Source organism: Sylvia atricapilla, chromosome 8 (assembly GCF_009819655.1).
Source record: "Sylvia atricapilla isolate bSylAtr1 chromosome 8, bSylAtr1.pri, whole genome shotgun sequence".
NCBI lineage: Eukaryota > Metazoa > Chordata > Aves > Passeriformes > Sylviidae > Sylvia > Sylvia atricapilla.
Window position 1 is genome coordinate 29,834,103 of NC_089147.1, and position 22,149 is coordinate 29,856,251.

The 22,149-nt window shown below is 39.5% G+C and overlaps 1 protein-coding gene across 1 annotated transcript in view; it reads left to right on the forward strand.

Annotated features, from left to right (window-relative positions):
* CABCOCO1 (ciliary associated calcium binding coiled-coil 1) overlaps positions 1–12,605 on the forward strand; it is a 43,989-nt gene extending 31,384 nt beyond the window's left edge. The window contains exons 5-7 of the mRNA XM_066324241.1: positions 8,529–8,588; positions 8,961–9,101; positions 11,643–12,605. Coding sequence (XP_066180338.1) covers positions 8,529–8,588; positions 8,961–9,101; positions 11,643–11,684 — 243 coding nt within the window. The 3' untranslated portion in view covers positions 11,685–12,605. The remainder of the gene's footprint in view (positions 1–8,528; positions 8,589–8,960; positions 9,102–11,642) is intronic.
* Positions 12,606–22,149: the final 9,544 nt, after the last annotated feature.

Below are 22,149 nucleotides of genomic sequence, written 5' to 3' on the forward strand. Positions count from 1 at the left end.
ACGGCATAAACAGATTGATGAGCATGTGCATAATGAGAAGAGCCTCTTTACAATGGGGCACGAAATCCAAGTGTCACGTAAGGAAGGGGTGGCTTCTTTGGACTAACAGGCTATGGTTTGACCTCTCCAGGTTCAAGTTATATAGAAATGGAGTTGTAAAGAAGCACCGATGCCTTAGACTTATGGAGGGGGGTTGTGTGTGCTGATCAAATATTTTGGTGTTAAAATAGACTGGTTTCATGTAGAGAGGTGACTGAAAACTGTAACTCTGAAATTTCCGAGAACTGGTTTGCTTCTGCTGTCCCCAAATTGGGAAATGTATGCGAATGGCTTAATTTTTATTATAAAAACATGAAAAATAAGTCCCTAAAATAGTGCTGAATCAATTTTCTGTTAAAACAAATTTGTTTTCCCATTTGTGATTAAAATGACCTACAGTAAGATTTTTTTTTTTAACTAGGTGTTAATTAAAAATATGGAAATGGATTTTAAAAACCTTGCAGTTCGCAGTGGATGAATTACCATAACTGATCTGTTCTCAGAGCCATGCCTTTTCTGAGATGTTTTTAAGATGCCTAAGTTACTGGTTGTTTTTCTGCATGATTGTTTCCAAAGCAAAATGTGATTCCAATAAAAACAGTAATTGAATTTATAGTCCACAGGACAAATTGTTGTTTTAACAGAAACTTACACACTCAGGCAAAGATCTTATGTTTTAGGTCTAATAACAAAGAACACAAGCTCCCCATTTTTATGTGGCCATATACTGTGGAAAGTTTTCTAATGTGGCATTTTTTCTTTAAAAAAATCTATATTGTATTTTTTAAATTATGTGAGCAGCTTTTCCCCCCCCCCCCCCCCTTAGCTCTGGATCAATATTCCTTAGATTGTGTTGGTTTGGGTTTTTTTTTAAAGCAGCCTTTTAAATGTTAGTGCAGCTATTTTCTGTAGCATCAGCTGGGGGTGAACAAATACAGACAAGCCCATCTACATCTAAAGCACCTAATGACTGCGAGGAGTTTGGAGAGAGCTTGTTCATGTGGCATTTGGTGCTGAGAGAATGTGCAGAGCACAGGGCAGTTGTATGAGGGGCTTGTCCATGACCAGTCTTGTGTGGAGAAAACGCTGATTTCAGAGGAAGTGGGTAGGAAGGGAAGGCTGTCCAAGGGCAGTGGCAGACAAAGGCAGGAGGTGGGACCTCTTTCCAGCCTCATGCAGTGACTGCACTTTACTGTATCAACAGCAAAATGCTATTTTTCTGCTGTCAGACTTTCTCTGCAGGAGCCCCCAGGCTCTTCTTGAGCCCTTTTTGTTCTAAAAGGTGGGGAGATTAAGTTTTCCCAGGTTTTTAGAATTCTCAGTGCTTTTTTTCCCCCGTACATGGCACTCCTGTTTAGGTAAAGCCTGAAGTCTGTGCCTACTGAACTAAGAGAAAACTGGTGGGGCTCAGCTCCAGGGGCACACAGGCTGCTCTGAACTGGTGTGTGCAGAGCAAGAGACACGCTGGAGATTCACACATGCTGGAAACAGGCATGTCTGCATGAGCAGCCTTGGTTTGGAAGTCTTAGGGCTGACCCAAAGCCCTACGGAACAGTAAGAGTTGGTGAGATACTGCTGCATCTCGGATGTAACAGCTGGAATAAACAGTCCAGGATAGTGCCAACAGCTGTTGGGCTCTTCCCCTACACCACTCAGGGGTGAAGGAGGAACACGTGGCGCTGGTAATCATCTCTGAGTTCCTGCAGTGACCATTTGAATAAAAAAGGGAATATTTCATACTTCTCAGCACCAGGCAAACCAGGGACCCTGAGTGAGGAAGGTTCAGCTTTCCTAGATTCCTCTTGGGTACAGGTGAGAGAGCTGGCTGTGCTTGCTGCTGTTCAGGGCAGGTACATTAAGGATTTTTTAGGTTCTTAATTCATCTTAGTTGCTCTGACTGTCTCAGGAGAGGCAATTGTCTTTGCACTTCGTGCAAGGAGAGGTTTAGGGGGTTGACAGAGCCCCTAAAGCAGGTGTGATGAATACCAGCCCCCTAAGCAATTTCATTCTTATAGGCCATCTTGTTGCCAAAGGCACACGCTCTCATGCAAATTGGTTTTCTGAGAGTATGGAATTGCAGCAAGTATTTATAAAATTTTTGAAGCCTGGTCCCAGAAAGGGGTACCAAGATGCATCTGGCCAAGTTTTGTTTCACAGTTTTATCACAATGTTTTCAGCATTCATATTGGTTCTTTACTGATTAAATGATGTGGGAGAAGAGATGCACAACAAGGAAGAGTAAAGCTCCAGCCTGATAAAGATGGATGCCACTGCCTATTCTTTGTTGGGTTCAACATAACTTACTTTTGTGGTTTTCAAATGTGATCACATCAATAATAAAAAGGGCCTTCAATTTTTGAAAACATTTGTAGCTCTAGAGAGGCGATTCCTGTAGGAAAGGTGCTTGTGGGGTGTTTTTTTGGGTTTTTTGTTCTGTTTTTTTTTTTGTTTTGTTTTTTTTTTTTTTTTTTTTTAATGGCTTTAGATCCCTGTCGATGATGACTGCACAGCCAGAATAGGAGCTGGCTGTTCTTTGTTTGTCTGATGGGTGTCCTTGAAGTGGAAGGGGGCAGTTGGTACTTTGAAGAGTCCAGACATGCAAGAGTTGCACTTTCAAGAACTAAAAAACAATCCTTCACCCTTCCTGAAAATTTGTATGTATTTTTTAAAGGGTTATGTTAGCCTCGAGCACTTAAAATGATGAGATGTATCCCAAAATCATGAGTGGCTTAAAAATAATTTTTGGTTCCTTTTCATTGCAGTCTAGTTTTTGAGCTTTCAAGATTTATGTTTTCAATTTTTCCTCTGCAACCATGAGAGCTAACTTTATTTTTAAATGAAAGCTGAGATTCTCTTGTAATCCCATAACTCTAGGAGATTTGGCAATGCTAAATACAATGTGAATTTAGAGTGACCATTCCAAGGTGAATCATTTAGTGATGTGTCCTCAGCATTAAAGCCAACTGAGGATTTTTTTTTTTTCTTTCATTTTGTCTTTCTAAATAATCTGCAAATTGGCAGCAATAATTGGAAGCTTGGTAAAAACAGTAGAAGACAACTACAGCCTAGTAAAATCAGGGGGTTTTGTTGTTGTTGTTTGGGTTTTTTTTTCCTGGTATGTTAAGATAGATTCTTACAGAATCTAGGTATTAAGGGCACTCTGCATTAAGATATCTCTAGAGAGGAAGGCTTTGGTTGTTTTTGTAGAAGCACCCTTTTCTACTCAGTCAAGCATTAAAATTGGCAGCAGTTCCTGGAGTAGCAAGAAAATCCTGGTTGTTGTCCTCATATAGTTACTGAAAGCAGTAAGAGGATATGTAAAAGCTTTAACTGCAAGGAAAAATATTTATAACTGTGACATTGTGTTTCCTTAAAGTAATTTATGGACAAAATTTAGGAAAGGAGGAACACAAGCTATAAATAATATTTCTTATGTAAACATAATGGCAGTAGCAAATTCTTTTTATTTAAAAATTAATATTGATGTTCATTAATATAAATTACCACATTTGAGATGACTCTGATGTCCTTGAAGCCAGATGTCACTGACTGATTTACAGCTTCCTGGGGGGAGGAGGAGATCCTGTTTTATCAATGTAGGCACCAAATTGCTTCAAATAGCTATTTTGGACTAGATTCTTTACTAATGTAATGTCAACAAAGTCGATTCACATCACAGATCAGAAACATGGGAAACTCTTTTAGAACATACCGACTTGGATTTTGAAATGCAGGAAAAAGAACATAAAGCCTACCTTTGACTCACTGAACTTCTATCTCTTTTAGGAATAGTGGTTTGAAAACTCCTGCCCAGGAACACGCACACAAGAACTTCCTTGTGCATCATTAGCAACCGGGGAACATCCTTCAGAGGGAGAGCTTTAGGCCCTCATTAATCTTAATTCTACTTTTAATATTAATACAAATGTTTGTAGTGAGGGTGGGCAGGGGGAAGCTCTGCCACCTCAGTCACACCACAGAGATCAGATATCTGGATTAAGTTTTTGAGTGCTTCATAAAATCCTTTGGTCCTTTGGACCTCGTGGTTTAAATTGCTGCAGAAGAGGGTGGCAGATGCATTTGTAGAGCTATCACAGCCTCCCAGGAAGCTCCTGTGGGAACGCTCCTGGGCCATGCCTCCTTAGGCAGGTGGGGTGGGTTTGTTGTGCTTGCATATGCTGGCAGGTTAAAGCAGAGAGATAAAAATACCCAGGCTGGTTTGAGTCAGTGCATCTCTGTCCATTAGGTATTCATTCAAATTCAACCACCTGAAATACAGGCATCCAACAAAGCATCTCTTGTAAATGCCTTTTATTCCAGCAGCTGAAATTCAGCACATTTGTAGGTGTGTGGCCAGCCACGCTTAGCATGAATAGCAAACTAATGTAAATCCTGTATTACAGAGTTTGTTTGATAGCAAATCTCACATATGTATGAGAGAAATCTGTGCAGGCCTCTGGTAGCATAAGGTCCCGTGGCATACAAGTACAAACTACACAGGTGATATGAATATAGAGAATAATGCACAAAGAACTCCCTTTTTGAAACTCATCTGCCATTCATATAAATCAAACCTATATCCATTGAAAGGCTTGGAAAGATGCTACAAGGCTTTGGAAATGGTCCATGTTGAACGTGGGATCTTTTTTCCAATCCTTATAAATAATCATTTTCCTGCGTTTGGTAAGATTAGCTGCAGAGAATTTATGTTAAGACTGTGTGGAAAGGAGTACAGAATTCCAGGCAATATCAAGCTGAAAAGGTGGTTTTAAAATATTTCTGTGATACAAAAGCATATTACTCATCTGTTTGCCTCTATCAAAGAGGCAAATGCATCATCACTCCCTCAGTCTTTCTCCTCGTTTATGAAATAAGTAAACATAAACTCTGACTTTTCATTTTCAGCAAGTACGTTAGCAAAGCCAAACTGACCTTGACCTTCCCTTTGCTAATTTCCAAACTCTGATATTTATTCCTGGAGTAGATTGTTCCCCTTCCTACCACATACATAAACACTGCAAACCTTTCCAGTGCCTTGAATTAAAGTGTGAGTAAATAGCTGGTTTTAATCTACATAATATTTTGAGAGCAGACGTTCTGTTCTATGACTATTAAGATATACCCAGCAGCCATTTCTATAATACTAAAACCTCTTATATATATTATTAAAACTAATGCTATCAGCCAGGGCTTGTTATATGCCACAGAAACTTTAAATAATAAAATACAGCATGGATAAAATCTGCAATAATAGTAACTTAAGCAAAATTAATTTAAGTAACAGATAACATCTGGGGGAAAATGTAATGCTATATTGGTAAGTTATGCCAAGCTAATTTTGTAACAACCTACCACATCTGTGGAACTCATCCATTAGAATGCTTTACCAATCTTCTTTCCTGCCATTATTCTGTTTTAGAAATTTCCCTGTGTACTATTTTACTGTCTTTTCTCTGCCTACGTTTGTAAAAAGGCAATTTGCTACCTCTCAACAGCAAGAGAAGCGTGCGAGTTCATGTAGAGAACACAGCAGTTTTTATACCAGCCTGTCTTTATGCACACTTGTACCAGAAGGAATTTCAGAGCAGGATTGTGGCGTGGGGCTGTGCTCTGAGAGCAGTGTCTGCCCCAGCTGCACTTCTCAACTGGGCTGGGGGAGTGGTGCTGAGCCATCAGTCCCGTGTTGAGCCGTGCTGACTTCTCCTGGCCAGGAACTCCGCACCTAGTTGTCCCTTCAGTCTCCTTCAGAGCAGCTGACACTGATATGCCAGCTACATTTGTGCAACTGCCTCACAATGTCTTTATGTTTGAGTTCCTGCGCACCCGCCGGACTGCAATGTGCAGGGAAATATTGCCAATTAATTTTTAAGGCATTATCGTCTTGCCAAACTGTTCCTCACATTTGGGTAGTTATATTGATTCAAGAGGACACTTTGAGTAATACATCTTTGTCATAGTGAATAATGCTCACATAATGACAAATCTGCAGGAATTAAAAAAAGGAGAGTGAAGTTTTTAATGTAGGTCAGTGGAAGTAATTCACCATAAATTTACTCAGACTTCAGAAACTAGCAACATTTTTTTAAAGCCTCTGCAACTGTATAAAACTCACTGTGTCTCCTTCTCTGTTTTTAAATAGATTTTACTACAGAGCCATCGGTGCTAATAAACATGAGGTTTTGTTCAAAGGAAACACAAAGACTTAATTGTATTTTTTAAAGGAAAGTATTGCATCAGAAGGATTCCTTTAAATACGTTTGTTGGCTTCAGGCTCTCACCACAATTCATTCGTTCTAATTTTCCCCTGGACTTGTTGAGGACACAATGTATAGAAAGGAGCAATGCAGAATGGCATTTTTAGGTCACTATATTTTGGCTGTAAACTGGAGTCCTGCTCATAAACTTGTTATTACTAAACAAAATGCTTCATATTCTGTACTGAAGTTTCACAGTCTTTAAAAAAAAAACTTTTGGCTGAATGCTGGGACTATTATGGCTCATTAAAGAGACTAGTTCTGCTGTAATTTAGTTATTTCTTAATGATCCAAGGGTTATTATTAGACATGGAACAGATGAGTAAAGAATGGCTCTTTGTAAAAAGACGCAGTGAAGTAAAAATATTATTCAGAAAAACAGGAGTTCTGAAAATCTTATCCATGCAGAAAAAAAAAAAATATTTGATTGGCTTGGAATTGATTCTATAAACCTGGTCTATTTTTTTACATAATTTTACTTTTTTTTTTTTTTTTTTTTTGGACTAAAGAGAATAACTGTAATAATAATTTATTCTAAATAAAAAACATCTTTTGAGTGAATAAGTAACTAACCAAGCAAAAGATACTATTTTAAGGAAGCAGAAAGTAATTTTGAGTTCTCATCCACTTCAGCTAATGTTTTTAATAAGAAAATATAAGGTAAGAAATCAGAGAAAATGGAAATAGTTGCTAAATTTAAAAAGCTCTAGTATTTTTTTAAAAATAGAATTTGAAAACAAAGTGTCTTTATTTTTGAAAGAAATACAATTTGGGTCAGTTTTTTCATTTTGATACAAAACCCAAACTTTCTGACTATTTCTTTTTTAAGAATGTAGTCACTAACAAAGTGCTAAAAAATTGAATTACAAGTGATAGAGGAAAATGCTTCTATAACTGTTTTTCTCCTCAGTTATAGTCTGAAGATCTTTCTGTCAGCCTTTTAGGTTCTCATAAAGATGGGCTAATACTATCTACCTACTTTACTTGGCTCACACGTAACAGGGAACCTTGGAGATGGTGACAGAGTCCAAACAGAAGTTCTGAAAAGCTTTTAGGACTACAAAAGAGATCTTTATTGTAATGAAGTGGCTAGGTCTAATTTTTAATTTTATTTTTATTTTTATTTTGTTGCTATCACTTCTGCAGATGTATAGAAGCTTTAATATTTTCAGTATGTTAACTGTAGCAAGTAACTAAATGACCCAAATATCAACCTAGCTACAATTTCAAAAGTATGAGGAAATTAATTTATGGGAGCTGCAATTACCCTGATGTGAATTAATGTCGTTTACTTACGCCATCCAAGCAAAATCCTGTTTGTAATCGCTGACTCAGAACGGGAACATCTGCCTCGTATTCTCCATGGGCACTTCCCCTGTGGAGGCCCCAGACACACCATTTCAGCGCTGTACCCTGCTCCTGCCGTGGTCACAAACGCCTTTTGTCACCCTCCTTGGCACATATGTTCTCTGTCATCCGTTTTTTTAAAGTAGGGCACAAAACCATGTCCCTTTAGAGGACACAGGGCTGCCTTCTGCGTCCCTCCTGAGAACCTGAGCGTGGACTTGGTGCTTTATCCAGCTGCTCCCAGGGGGAAAAGCCATGCCCTTGTCACAGCATTCCTGGAGCTGCAGGTCACACACCAGCAGAGCACCAGTTCCCATGAGGTTCCTACGGTCACAGCAAAGGAACAAGATGAAGCAGCAGAAGTTGGACCATTAGCAACTCTTAAATTATAGTTAGATATTAAAATATTTTCCTTAGGGCCTTATTTGGTTTAGTGTCACTGCAACTTCACTCCAACTGACTCCGTTGGTAGTCCCCTTCAATTCCAAACTGCAACAATGTCCCTGTTCAGAAGTGACAAATTTGCACTGGGAAGACAGAATGTTACCTAAGCACTGTGTTTTCTAAACGTAATTATCCACATGAGTAAGAAGCTGTAGTGTTACAAAATTATGAAAATCATCGGTTCTTTCCAAGCATTATAAAGAAGGCCCCTTGAGATGCAACTAGAAATTAAAGCTGATATATAATCATTTTCAGAATGCTTTCCAGTTCTGAGCACCTGGATAGTAACAGAAAAGGTATTGTTTTTTTTGTTGTTTGCCAGCCATTTCATTTTCATTAAAATAAAAAAAAAAACAAAAAACCAAACCTGCAAGAAACCTCTGAGCAATAATTAAACATAAATTACTTTCTTATTATTTCTTTTTTTCTATTTAATACTACCAGAATGAGTTTGAACTTGACCAACCTGCAGTTTCCCCCTCAGCTTCGGTGACAGAATCTCAGGTATAGTTTTGTTCCTTTTAATTGATTAGGGGGGAGATTGGGTTTGTTTTTTAATTAATTTCCATTGGATCCCATCATTGATTACTCTTATTTTCTAGAACATAGCATGTATTCTCTTCTAAGATTGAATGAAATGGCTTTGAGTGCATTAGTCAGTCAGCAGAGGACATTTATTTGAGTGAGCCCCTCTGGCTCTGGCCCTGTGGGAGGTTGTGTCTGCCTGGCCTGGGCAGTGTGAGACAGCCACCATGGTCAAGGCAGCGCTTCCCAAAGCTGCTGTGTGTTGTTGCCTGTCTTTGTGCTGGTGCTGTTGGGTCTCCTGGAGGGAGGAGGATGTTGTAACTCGGTGTTTCCTGTGGCTGGTTGCTGCAGGGGTCTGGCCAGGGGGATTACCTGCACGGGTCCTGTCCAGGGGCAGCATCTGCCGAGGTGGGTGCTGTAGCCGGAGCCGCTGCTGAAGATGAGGAGTCTGCAGTTTCTGAAATCCCAAACGAAATTATTGGCAACCTTGAGGTACTATTACTAGAAAGCTATTCACTAATTCTGTCTATGGTTAATTAGCTAGCTCAGTCTTAATGAATATAAACTGTGTTTGTGCTAAAGCTGGCAAAAAGCACATCCATATGCTGTAAAAATGTGAATTAGCCTCTATAAATAACTCCTAGTTTAGTCAGCTTACATATGATAAGATGAAAAAATACTCAGTAATATGACAACATATATCTTCAGCCTTACTATGTGTCAAAAACACAGGCCAAATCCTGCTCTCAGTGATGTCAGTGATAAAATTCCTTCTCAGAGGTTCAGGACCAGCTGCTGTGCTGGAGTATATGCAATGTATGCCTAATATAAATTGTTGGATGCATCTATGTCACACATCCCTCAATTTCTGTAAGAAATGACTCACTTATGCCAATTTTAGGCTTTGTCTGGTAGGTGTGTGACTACCCAAGATCTGCCTTAATGAAACAGATCAGCTGTCAGTATGTGGTCTGCAGACTCTGAGGGGTCCATGGTTTCTTTCTGTGAGGTTCATGGAAGGGAAGGAAGCTACTGTCACTGGAATTAACAAGAAATGATTGAAAGCCAACCTGATAGAAGAGATTTGCACCAAGGAACTGCTGGAATTTGGTCTTACTGGCAACAACCAGGTGGCATTAGGCATTTTGAACTTCAGGTACAATATATTAGACACTACTGGCTAAGCAGCAGTATAATAAATACCTAATATTATCTGAATATACTGTGGTATTGGTAAATTGCTTTACTTGCATCAGTGGGGAATATTAATTAGAATTATTATACAAATTATTATATTAACTAGAATTACTATATGAATTATTATATGACTTAGACTAGATTAGATCATTAGATCTACCTATTTGAGTTCACATTCCATTTCAACATGTCTTTAGAAATGGGAAGGAATCTCTGGCCTGTGTTATCTTACTCCTGTCCTTACCAATAGAAAAGAGTAAATAGTTGGTTTTCACTTGACCTTGATGCCATTGACATCAGTGCTAAGAGGTTTCTTTCTTTACAAGACTGCACAGATGAGGAAAATGCTTAATTTTTTTTTTTCCTTTTTGCAACTCTGGTTGTATACAAAGAAAATAATTTCCCCTCAGATTTTAATTCTTTCACCAGCATCTAATTTTCACCTGTTTTCTCAGTTTCTTGACCTCTGAAGTAATCTTATAGTTAGATTTTTACCTGATTCATGATCGAACTCATACCATTTTTTGTTACATGTGAAATACGGTTTCACGATCTACATTATGTCTGAACATATGCCTTAACAAGGCAGCTGTTGCTGTAATTGAGTCTAGAAAATAACTTTTAGTCTGCTGTCACAGTGCTGACACTCAGTGGTCTCAGCAGCAGCCATAGCGAAGTGTGGTGGCAGATATATTTGTTGATACTTGGATTGAATATGGTGAAGGCCATCTCCAAAGATACAAAGTTGAGAGAGAAATTCCAGCCTTTTGGTTCAAATCTGAGCTGCTGAGAACTTGGAAAACATTTCAGCTGTGGTTACCCATTGATATATTGCAGAATGGCACTAATAGGGATTTCTGGACTGGCAAGCCACAAAGTTCCTAAAATGTCAAGTTATTGCAAGCACTTCTGGTAAAAATCCATTTGCTTTATCAAAAATACCTGAATTCTATTAACAGGATAACACTGAGTTATGGAACAGTTTATGTAGAGTCTAAAAGACCAGTGAACCTGTCACAGTTCTTTGAACAAAACTTTATGACTCTTAGAAATACTATCATTGCACTCCTTCCATTTCTCTTGTATTTTTGCAGTAATCAGTGCTCATACTGAAAAATATACATAAGTTACCCATAAAACACCAGTGTTTGCGGCCCTTTTTCCAGTGATCCCACATTTCCAACTGCCATACAATCAGAGATTGCTATGCATTATCACTGCCAAAGGTTCCGTTAGAATACATCACAACCCCTGTACCTTCCCCACAAATGTTACATTGCAAATTAAACACTCAATGTCTACAGCAGTTTGGATTTCCAGAATGAGATACATATTCATAATTGTGTTTGTAATTAAGATAGACAAGCGGCATCACAGAAATACATTTTTTTTATTGTTCATTCTCAGTAATGCTTTTTAATTCCAGCACTGTTTCAATAAAACACATTACACTAGAGAACAAACATCTGCAGCAAAGGAAAACAGTGGCAACAACCAGATCCCAAAGCAATTTTTCTGATTTGGTGTCTGTGGGTAAAGGCTGTCTGAGAATGCAGGAAAATGAGCCTATCTCCCAAGGCAAGGCTACGTGAGGAATGGCTGTCCCAGATCACTTCCTGCTCGTGGCGGCCGTGCCATCCATGGGAATTGTGCACGGCAGTGTGATAGCACCTTATCACACGAGGACACGCTGCAACACCGTTCTGTCTGCAAAACAGGAAGGTGTGCAGGATAACGTCTGCCTTGCTGCCCTACACTGTGTCACAGCCACAAAGACAATGTGCAGCCTTAGATAGCTCCATCGTAACCACAGCTTTCTTCTGATTGTCTTCACAGGCAGACATGAAGGAAAAGCTGAAAATGCAGGAAGAACCGTAGACTTGGAGAACAGAAAAACTGAAAAGTCCTAAATAGCCAGACAAGAAAGGTTTTGTAAGAACTGGGCGGTAGATGATGGCACACACAGAGGCTGGCTCACTACCTGAATCAAATTATTTCTGTAGAGAGGAAAATGGTTTGGTTAACATTTACCTGGAAGTGTGTTATCCCAGTCCCTCAAATTTATGGTGTTCTTCCAGTGTTGTTGTTTAGTTTAGACTTAAGTGGAAGATTATAAACAGAAGGACACATAATTAAAATGTGTTGAAGTTCAGTGTATTTCTGAATACAAATTCTAACTTAAAAAAAAACCCAACCCTGCAGTTTCATTCTCCCAGTTGTGAAATACTTAACAGTTTCTGCTTTACACCTATGGTTTTTTTCAGGAAATGTTGCTACAAGGAAAATACATAGAGAGAAAACATCATTTTGAGGCACTGCACATATAATAAGGAGAGAATTTAATTAACATGTAATTACACACCTTGCACTGTAGCTATTCATTAATAAGATATATGTTATTTTGTTTTAATTTGCTTCCTAAGCTTTAAAATAAATTTAATAGCTTACACTTCTTTCTTTTCACCATATTAAAATTGCCTAACTGAAGTGTTTGTACTTCAATATTCCCAAGAAGAGTTCCTTTAGATTTCAGTGGAATTTTTTCTGGAATTCATGTATCCTTTTATCTGAGAATGTTTCCATATTTTGTCAGACATTATAGAAATGTTTCATGCTCAAGAGGAATCAAACCAAATAAATGATCTCAGAAGAACTGGTTGAACATCTATGTTTCAAACTTGCAGCTTGTTATTTATTGTGTCATGGAACTCTGTGCCCTAGAAGGTATGTGAAATACAAGTCATGCTTTGAAGTGTAAAGGTTGGATTGGATTGCATGTTTAGTGGAATACATGAGAAAAAAAAAATTCATTGCATTTTCATATTTATTTACCACTAAGTAAAAAGTTAGATTTTGTTTAATTTCATCCTCATTTTTTTGATGGAGGCAAATGAAAATAATTTGCAAGCCTGACTCAGCCAGTCAAAAGAAGAAAACATCTTGTAGCAGTTCTCCTAAAAGGTTTGATTTGATGCTGCCTGACTTGCAGAGGCTGCTCCTGGTGGGCACAGCGCTGAGAGGGCAGCCAGAAGGGCCATTCCTGTGTGCTGAGCAGAAGTGGTCCCACAGCTAAAGGCAACAGCCAGGAGCTGTGCCTGGGCCCCAGGAGCCTGGCTGTGCTCTGCAGAGTGCGTGGCCAGTGTGGGCATGGAGCTCCTGCAACCAACAGTTCACTGGTTGAAGGGCACAGAGCATTTTACTTGGTCTCAGGCACTGGAGAAAAATTCTTCCCCTGGTACCTGCTAAGGAGAAGTAAGGCCTGCAGTGATTCACTTCCAAGTTTTCTTGATGGATCTTTCCAGTGCTGGCCAGAAAATTAGTAAAAGCTTCCTTGCAGCTATTAAAAGCTGACTGATCTGCTTTGAACACTGAAGGAATTTAGTAAAGCACTATTAGTTTTACCTTTAAAAAAATACTTCGTTTCCTGATTATGTTCTTTGTAGTTTTATTCCTATGAAATATAACTTTTTTGTTAACAAAACTTTCTGAAATCAAAATGTCCTTTATTTTGATGCATAAATCCATCTCCCAAGACATTATGCTAATGTCACCATTTCCCTAGTTTTGAACTCAAAGGTGAGAACAGAACTTTTGAAGAGAGCTGTCCATATGACAAAGAGTATTTTAAATACTTTTTAGTGAAAATGTGTTATTGGCAATTTAGCATTGTTTAGCACTTCAGACCTAAATCTGAGGGCTGAAACATTCCTGCTGTAGTGCTAAACAGAAAGGGACTAACTGTGGTTTATATTAAGACCAATGCTAAACAAAGACTTTTGCCCAGAGCTCTTTCTCCCTCTCCCAGATTATGTAGAACCTCTGGGAAATTTTGAAGTGCTTTGAAGATGAGAAATAGTGTATGAACCTCAAGTATTACTGTGATGATTTGTTAGCAGTCACTCTTACTACATATGCATAACAGCTGAGGTAGTGCAGAAATCCAGAGTGAAGTCCAAATCCCACAAACCGTGATTGTAACCAACTTTCTGCTGAACTAAATAATGCTACCAATAAAGAATAGACCCTGGGATTTTTTTGGGGAGTAGGAAGGAGGATGGTTAGGAGCCTGAGGGAGGGAAGATAAGTAAAAGGTAGACATAGCATCTCTCTAAGCAGTCGGAGTGTGAGTTCTGACACAGCATATGAACATCGAATTGAAGAATTCTTTAATGTCTTCAGAATGTTAATGTGAAATGCAAAACATCATGCTTTGGATAGATGGGTAGGAACAAAATGTTCAGATGCAATATGGTGCATTAGGAACAGTCTCCATTCTGTATTCCTGGCTTTCCCATTGGTTTAAATCAGGCTTGCTGTTTCTCCAGTCTCTCATGTCATGTTGAGTTACTGCTGTAGTCATCTCTAAAAATAATTATGCTGTCATTCCTGGGACATACACTTGAGGCTTTGGTATTACTATCTTTGAGGTTTTTTGTTGTTGTTTTTTTTTTGCCACACTGTTGATCTAACGAAGTTCTTTACAATGCACATTCATAGCATAGTTCCTAACAGGTTCCTGCCCTACAGAGCTCTCAATTTAAAGCAGATAGATCTTGTAGAAATGAAGGGAAGTTGTGTTGTGTTCTACCTTGTCTGCCAGAGAAGTGGTGGTTTTCTAGGGGCAGAGGACAGATGAAACAGTATCGTTTCTCCTGTATAAAGTGTAATATTGATGCTTTTTAGCATCTTCATGGCAAAATTCTGGTCTTTACTAGCATTTTATAATAACACAGTGCACAACTAGCAATTATCCTCTAGTAAAAGAAAAGTTCTATTTTCAGGCAGTGCTTTTCTACATTACACTGACAGTGTGATGGAAGTTTAGATGAAAAGCAGCTTTTCTAGTAAGAAGCTGGCTTGAAAGTGATGGGAAAAGAGACAAAAAGAGAAGACAGTTTTTTACCTGTTTAACAGTATTTTGTCATGACCTTTTCTTCTCAAGCCTTTTTTCCCTTCTTTTGCACCGAATTTTGATTTGGATTTGAAAATTGCCACACTGTTTCCTTCCTAAAATTGTAACTGGCATTCCTAGAAAAATTGTTTTCCCAGAAAAGCCACTGTGCGTAGGCATCAAATTCAGCTTTTCACAAGTGAGAATAAGACATTTTCTTCAATAACCTCCACTGCCAACCTGACCACAAAACAAAGGCAAAGTCTGCACTGGCCTATTTCAATCAGGCTCTTCAGCACATGATCCAGCTGACCACTCCAACACGTTCATCCAGATGAGTGTGTTGTCCTTACCTGAAAAGCCTCTGGAGCACAGGTTTGGCCCCAGACTGACCCAGAAGGGTGTAGAAGAGAACCACAAAGTTCTGTCAGCTGGCAGTCTAGAGAGGGCTGTGTTCAAGGTGAAATCCCCTCTGCTTCTCCACTACCCTTCACAAGGAAGTGACAGCAGTGACAAAACACTGTGCTGCTTGCCACGAGGAGCTCCAAACTGAATGTTTTGAATGAGTATTTCAGTCCCTTTTGTGGCACTTTGAGTGTGCGGAGCAAGCTTTGGGCTTTCAGCAGTTGTGCATTCAGATCACACATTAAAAAAAAAAAAAAAAAAAACAAAAACAACAAAACAAAGGATAGTTGCAGTGACTCATGTAATTGCAAGTCCCATTCAGATGCAGAGCCTTGAACAGAACATGGAATTAGTAATGCTGCAGAAAGAACAGAATGTAAAATATTTCCAGAGTAGAAACAACCTGACATACAGAGTGGACTGCTTTAAACTCAGTAGTGCTACTTTAAAGCCTGTGCTGTCATTGACTTAACAGAGTGCACTGAACGGGAGGTTTGTTCATGCAGAATTCTTCACTCACAGAGTTGCCGAGGCCTGCTGGGAGTTGTGTTCATTTTGAATGTGTTTTTGAATGTTTTTGCAGCTGACTCAAAGAACAGAAAAGGAAAAGGTAAGTTGCTACAAGCATTCCAGCCAGGTAGGGTAGGGGGAACAAGAGGGGAGACTGGTGGCCTTGACATCAGGAGGCTGTGAGCAAGAATGGTCCAAGAAAGTTATTCTCCTAAATGAGCATGGTACTTCTGTGTTCCTGGAGAAAGGCTGGTGGAGCTGTATCACTTCAGGATGCTGATGTGCGTGGTCATTCATGGTGGGAGCTTCTGGAAGTTGCTTTCAGCACCTGCTAAGGTCAGCCTGTTCCCCAAATGACTGCAAAGGTGGCATCAGGATTTTGCCTCCCTTCACTGAGGTTGGTCTACATGAGTATCTCAAAGTTTTCATTTCTCTCTTTCCAGCCATTTCTAAAGACCTTTCATACATTTTCTTGACATTTGAATCTTACATCTTTGAAACTTCAACCAAGACAATTTTCTTGTCTATTTTTATGATTGCATTGATTGTGTATAAAAAATGTCTTATCTGGGCAGAGCAGGATCCAAGTATCCCAGGCTGCTACCTTTGGCATTGCCTGTGGGAAATGCTTAGCAAAGAGCATAGGAACAGGGCATCCCAAAGGCATTCCCTTTCCATGGATTGGTGCTTTAGAAACTTGTGGGGCCAGGGTGTGCACTCATCGATTGAAATCAAAAAGGAGTTTATGTCCTTTTTTGACCTCACCTATGCTCCTGCCCGCCATGCTATTCAATGGCAATAAGTTCCACACTGTCATTTTTGTGTTGTTGATGAACCCCAGCTGCAGTGGATACTGAAGGCTCAAATTTCCTCAACTGAGTGGCTTTCAACATCCTCAGCTGTATTGGTGGCTGGTCTGTCTTGAGAGTGGATAACCAGGAAGACACTGACTTTTCATGTACAGCAGGAACAGGTAAGAGAAAGCATCTGTCAGTCTCTACAAAACCCAGCCAGAATTTATGCCCTGTTGCTGTTTGTCACTTCTTTTTGTGCCATATCTAACTTGGATTAATCCTCCTGAGGAGAGATGCATCATTCAGTCTTCGTCTGTGTGTCAAGGGACACACAAGTGGCCCTGCCTGAACAGAAAGATACTGACAAAGGGAGGAAAAATGACCATCTTTGGTCTGTCAGGCAGACAGCAAATAGTTTGCTATTCTAATCATCAGAGCAGCAAGTTTCCTTGGACCATGTAAGTCATGAATTACCACGCAGCTCTGAAAGGAAACTTTGGCCTTTGATTGTTTTCCAAAGAAATGTTCTCAATTTCTTTCTGCCAAAGTCGTCTTACAGATCATGCTAACAAATTTTCCCAAGCCTTCTTGACCTTCTCCCTCCTTTCCAGTAGTAAAAGAAATTTCACTCATAGCAGGGAGATGTTGAAGATTGTTAAATTTTGCTGATTTAGGAACTGAGTTAATGAAACAACCTTAAAAATATGTAGATAGCACATTTCAGAATGCAGTTAGCTCCACTGGTAAGGAAAAGGAAACTTGTGATAATTCTGCTGCTTGACAGTGTGTTAGAAAATTGCCTGCTAATGGGTAGGTAGGAGGACTGCACATGCCCCTTATGATGAGGGCAGAAGTGTGTGTATGGCCCTGGGGAGCCCTGATTTGGGAGGATATTTGCTTTGATTTTTTTTCTCCTTATATTTCCCTGTAAATCTGTGCCGGCTCTCGCCAAAGACATGGTAACAGCAATGCTTTGCTTCAAAGGAGATGTTTTACATTGATTGGAGCTTGGGGGCTGAGTGTTTGATAGCACCACTTCCTCTGTTACTGACTCATTTGTAAACAGCAGAGTGAGCCTGAGAGGCCTCTGGCCTGAGTGAGGATTTCGGGGTGTTTTCTGAATGAGCAAGGTGAGAGGAAGACACCCCTTTGCTGTACTTCCCTGCTGTTGACAGTTCCAGTATGCAGTTGTCACAGGGCAGTTTTGCCACTAACCCCTATTTTTCACGAGAGTTTTCTTACCTGGCATGTCTGGTTAAAAGATTGATGCAGATTTTTGTGTTGGTTTTGCTCTGAGATCATTCCAGGCTTTTTTTTTGAAATGTCACATTTCAACTTAACAAATCTCTGGATCATGCAGCTCCGATGCCCCAGAAACCATTTTCAGTGACATACTACAAAAGCAGGACTGATACAGATCTCCTGATGGCATTTCAAAGACATACCTTCGCATTACAGGGTTGCAGATGAGACTTTAATTCTCTAGAACTCAGTGGAAAGATGTTCATTTGCTACCAAAGGCTCTCACTTTATTTTTTTATCTTCTACTCTAATTTTCTGTGAGTAATATGGATATGGGGGCTGAACTTTTATTGAGGTAAGGGAATCAATTATTCAAGTGAATTCTGTTACTATCAATGCCAATATTTCTGTGAAATTACTATTATGTAGGGCCACATGAAAGCATGTCTTTGTTATATATGGCAGCTTTCACTACTGTCTGCCAAATATAAATTATGAGGATGACTTTTAAGGCCATGATCTCAATTTTACTAACTCACTACTCAGACAAAAAATGCTTCTTGGTCTCAGTGGGCATATTTACTATGATGTAAATATGCGTGTGTGACAGAGCTGGGCTAGGGCAGCAGCAGCCAGGGATGAGCTGGGAGAGCTGGACAGGAGCTGGGACAGCCAGGATGAGCCCCTGCTCTTCCCACATGCTGAAAGGTGGCTCCCTCACCTTCCCCTCACGGGGAAGCCTCACTTCTGCTGGAGGTTTTGTCTCAGTAAAACCAGAGTTTTAAGCATGAATCCGTCAGGCTCAGAACAAGAATTGGGATCTGTTTGCACGTCTCTCCGTTGCATCCTGGGCAGATTAAACACGTGCATGTGTGGTGGTATTGAGAAACAGAGTGGTTTAGATGGAAGCACATTATTCCTCAGCTCTATGTCAACAGTCAAAAATGAGCTTTTGGATTTATTAGTTCCCAATCCTGCACCTATCTTAAATCATTATCATATAATAAGGACTCTATATGGTGCACTGTCAATAAAACCTAATATTGAGAAGATTACCAATCGTCTAGTGCAAATGGAGAGCGCTGTAAATGATTTACAGAATATGTGTCAAACGTTAAAGCTGTCTAATACCTTCTAAAGTAGGTTGATACTCATAAATCTAAGATAAACGACCTGTAAAACCACTTAAGAAGAAATAATACTCATTTAATCAGGCTTCCAGTGGAAAGACTGGGTAGGAGAGCAATTCATAAGGAATTATGAAATCTCTTCTAATTCAGGACTTTGTTGATACAGAATGCATTTGGAACATACATTTGATAAGCAATTTTGGTTACTTGAAACAACTGTTGTAATAGCACTAAATTATGGCCTCACTGAAAAAAAGAAAAGATCAAAGGGCATTTCTTTTATGGTTTATTGAGCTCTTGTTTTTCCAGATTCAGCACTGTGTGTTATCAGATGGAGATATAAAAAGTATTCCTTGGAATTACTGTTTTGCTTAATCACAGGGATGTGATGTTGAATTGGCTTCTGTCGGTGTGGCTGTCCATACTCACTGATAACCGTAGATTCATTATTGCGTTTCCCTGGGAGGAGCAAGTCATCATTTACTGGGACAAGCCTGGTAAAAAATAGCGTGAAACAAACTGTTTTCACAGAGCTGAGTGGTGAAATGAACTTGGTCTGTTGAGTTTAGTGGTCTGTTCTACCTTTTTTGCACCCCCCCCCCGACCCACTTGAAAGGTGGCTAAATGTGTGTGGCGGAAAAATTAAGTCACGATTTTCTCTACCAAAGGTCTGATTCTTCAGTTCTTGCACAGACAAAACTTCCGTTGTCTGCAATATGTTTTTAAGGCCACTTGTTAATTCCTCTTCATTCTTTTGGCTTTATGAGTGCCCAGAGCTCAGCGTCACCGCCAGCATTTGTTAGAAGTTGGCGCAGAGCTTTTCTTGAAGCGACTGTAGTGGTATATTTAGCCGTGGAGCAATCTTTCCAAAGAGCACTGTGCTGTGACTCATGTGACTCTGCTGCTCTGCTGACCCTAGCAGACTTACTCATCGTTTACATAGTGGCAAACAAGATCAGGTTCTGGCTTGATGCCTTAGTTCCTTTGATGCAAGAAATGTGCTACTTGCACGTGCATTTTACTTCAGTTCATTTTTGTTTAGATAAACTGGGAAGGCAACTTCTTTTGTCTTACTGTGAAAAATAAGGGTGCTTAAGTGCATCTTTGAGTGGAGTTGGTGAATGAAATGCAAATGCAGCTCATCCCTATATAACTCATTTGTACTGCAAGAATAACCATGGGATGGCACGGTTATGGTTAAAATGCATTTTCCATCCCCTTCTTTCTTCTTCCTTGCTCTCGCAGAGGGCAAAACATAGATGCAAGCACACCTATGCAACAGTTGTAGTCTCACCCAGTCACAGCAGTGGTGTTTGGATTGGTTGGGTTTGTAATGGGCAGTGGGGGCAACCTTGGCAGCACATTCCCACTGCTGAGTTTTTGAGATACTGAGAAAAAAGCTAGTTGTTTTACTTTCTACTTTCTTCTCAGCTGGCATAAAGAGCCATTTTACTGAAATACCAGTTAAACCAAGCATACATTAAAGATGATTTCAGAAATCTGTCAGCCTCAAGAACATTGCTTTTCTATTTCCTGAGAATACCTTGGAGTAACTGGCTTTGCTACTCTGAAGCAGAACAGCTGTTGCATGTATGTGTTGTATTTGCATTGTGTGTGGCAGGGTATTTGTTATTAGTTGAAAAAAAAGAAAAATCAGAGGCAACAGCTGGACTGGCTTTCACCTGGTGGTTACAGGAACTGTTGTGTTTCGCTGTTGACAGAGAGCAGAGGAAAATTCACACATGATTGAGAGCTGGAGAAGCCTCTGAGAGCTGGGAGCTAAAGCCTTCCATCATGTAAAATGGCTTGTGAAGGGTGAAATTGCTTGGAGCTGATCAATTTTTATTTAGGTGTCAGTGCTTTTTAAAATCTATGAGTTTTTTTTTAAACAAACTCTAAGGGATGATAGAAGGAGGGTGATGCTGGTTGTTAGTTATAACAAGGTTAGACAACAAGTTATTAAATAACTGGTTATTAGTTATTTTATGGCAGTCCAGTAACAGTTCTTTTCTGGCAGTCAGGTAAGCAGTTACCCAGTTATTCAGTGGCAGCTAATCTGGCAGATGCAGATGGCCCAGGGTTGGGTGAGGTACCACTAGTCTGTGTTGTTGAATCATGAAGAGCACTCAACAGGCACTTGGGCTGGGGGCATCATGCACCAGCTGCAAACCCAGCCCCAAGGGCCCTTAGCAGGGCTGAGGACCTGCCCCTCCTCTGCCACGTGTGGGAGAGACCCCCCATTCCTCACTCATAAGCAGGCAAATCATATATGCACTTCTCAGTTATAATTAAATTAAAATCTCGCTAATTTGGTAGCAGACCTATCATGTTCTATCCTAGCAAGAAACTATTATTTCTTCTTTTATTCTTTTTTTGCTTGAATCCCAAGATATCAGTGGCTTTCAAAGAAAAAGGAGGGTTTTTTCTTTAGAAAAAAAATCTATTCAAATTATTCATGATTTCTATCAAGAAGAAACCTTTCCTCTTTCAACTAGCAAAAAAAAGGGGGGAGTTTGATCTTCCTTAAAATCACTTGAGAACCTTGTACGTTTCTTTCCAGAACTAAAACTTTCTTACAAAGCTTTGGATATGCAGTGGAATAATGCCTATTACATAATTGAAGCTCAATACAATACCTTGGGGCTAATAAATGGTCTCCTGGTTCTATAGAAAATGTAACAAGTCATAATAGTACTTACTGGGACTAGGCCAGGCACAAATGACAAAGTTGCTTTTGAAAGTGAGTTGTGGCCAGAAATACTCTTGGACCAAAATCATTCTCTTGACTGTCAGGGGGACATTTACTCCCTTTAATTTTCAGCCTAGATTTTATGTTGATCCTGCACACTGAATAAAATCAAGCCAGCCAGAGCTGCTACTGCAGCTGTTACAGCTGTAGATGTGAAGGCCATTTAAGACAACTCTGTTTCCCTATGTTGTTTGGAAAGTATGCAGATTATATTAAAAATAGCTTGATATATCTTTATTTTGTGGCTTTTTTTTTTTAAGGAAGTAAAAGATTCTGCACTATTGAGTAGTTTATTAACATTTCTGATCACAGCTCTTTTACTTGGAAAATAATTGTTCTATTGTGTGCTATGAAGCTGCCTGTAAACAACTGGCAAAGGAGTACACTGGTTTGTATTCTCCGTGAAGAAAAAATCAAATTCAATTGATTAATCAAAGGGGACATTCTTTGATGGAAGGGAACCTTTTCAAACTTTATTAAAAATATTGAATAAACCATGAGCGATCAAAGTTCATAATCTGAACTCCTGCTTCTACTCAAATACAGTAAACCTTCAAAATAACTCATAAAGCAGGAGATGAGATGTCTAATAAAAAGAAATGCTCAGAGCAGCCTATTTCTA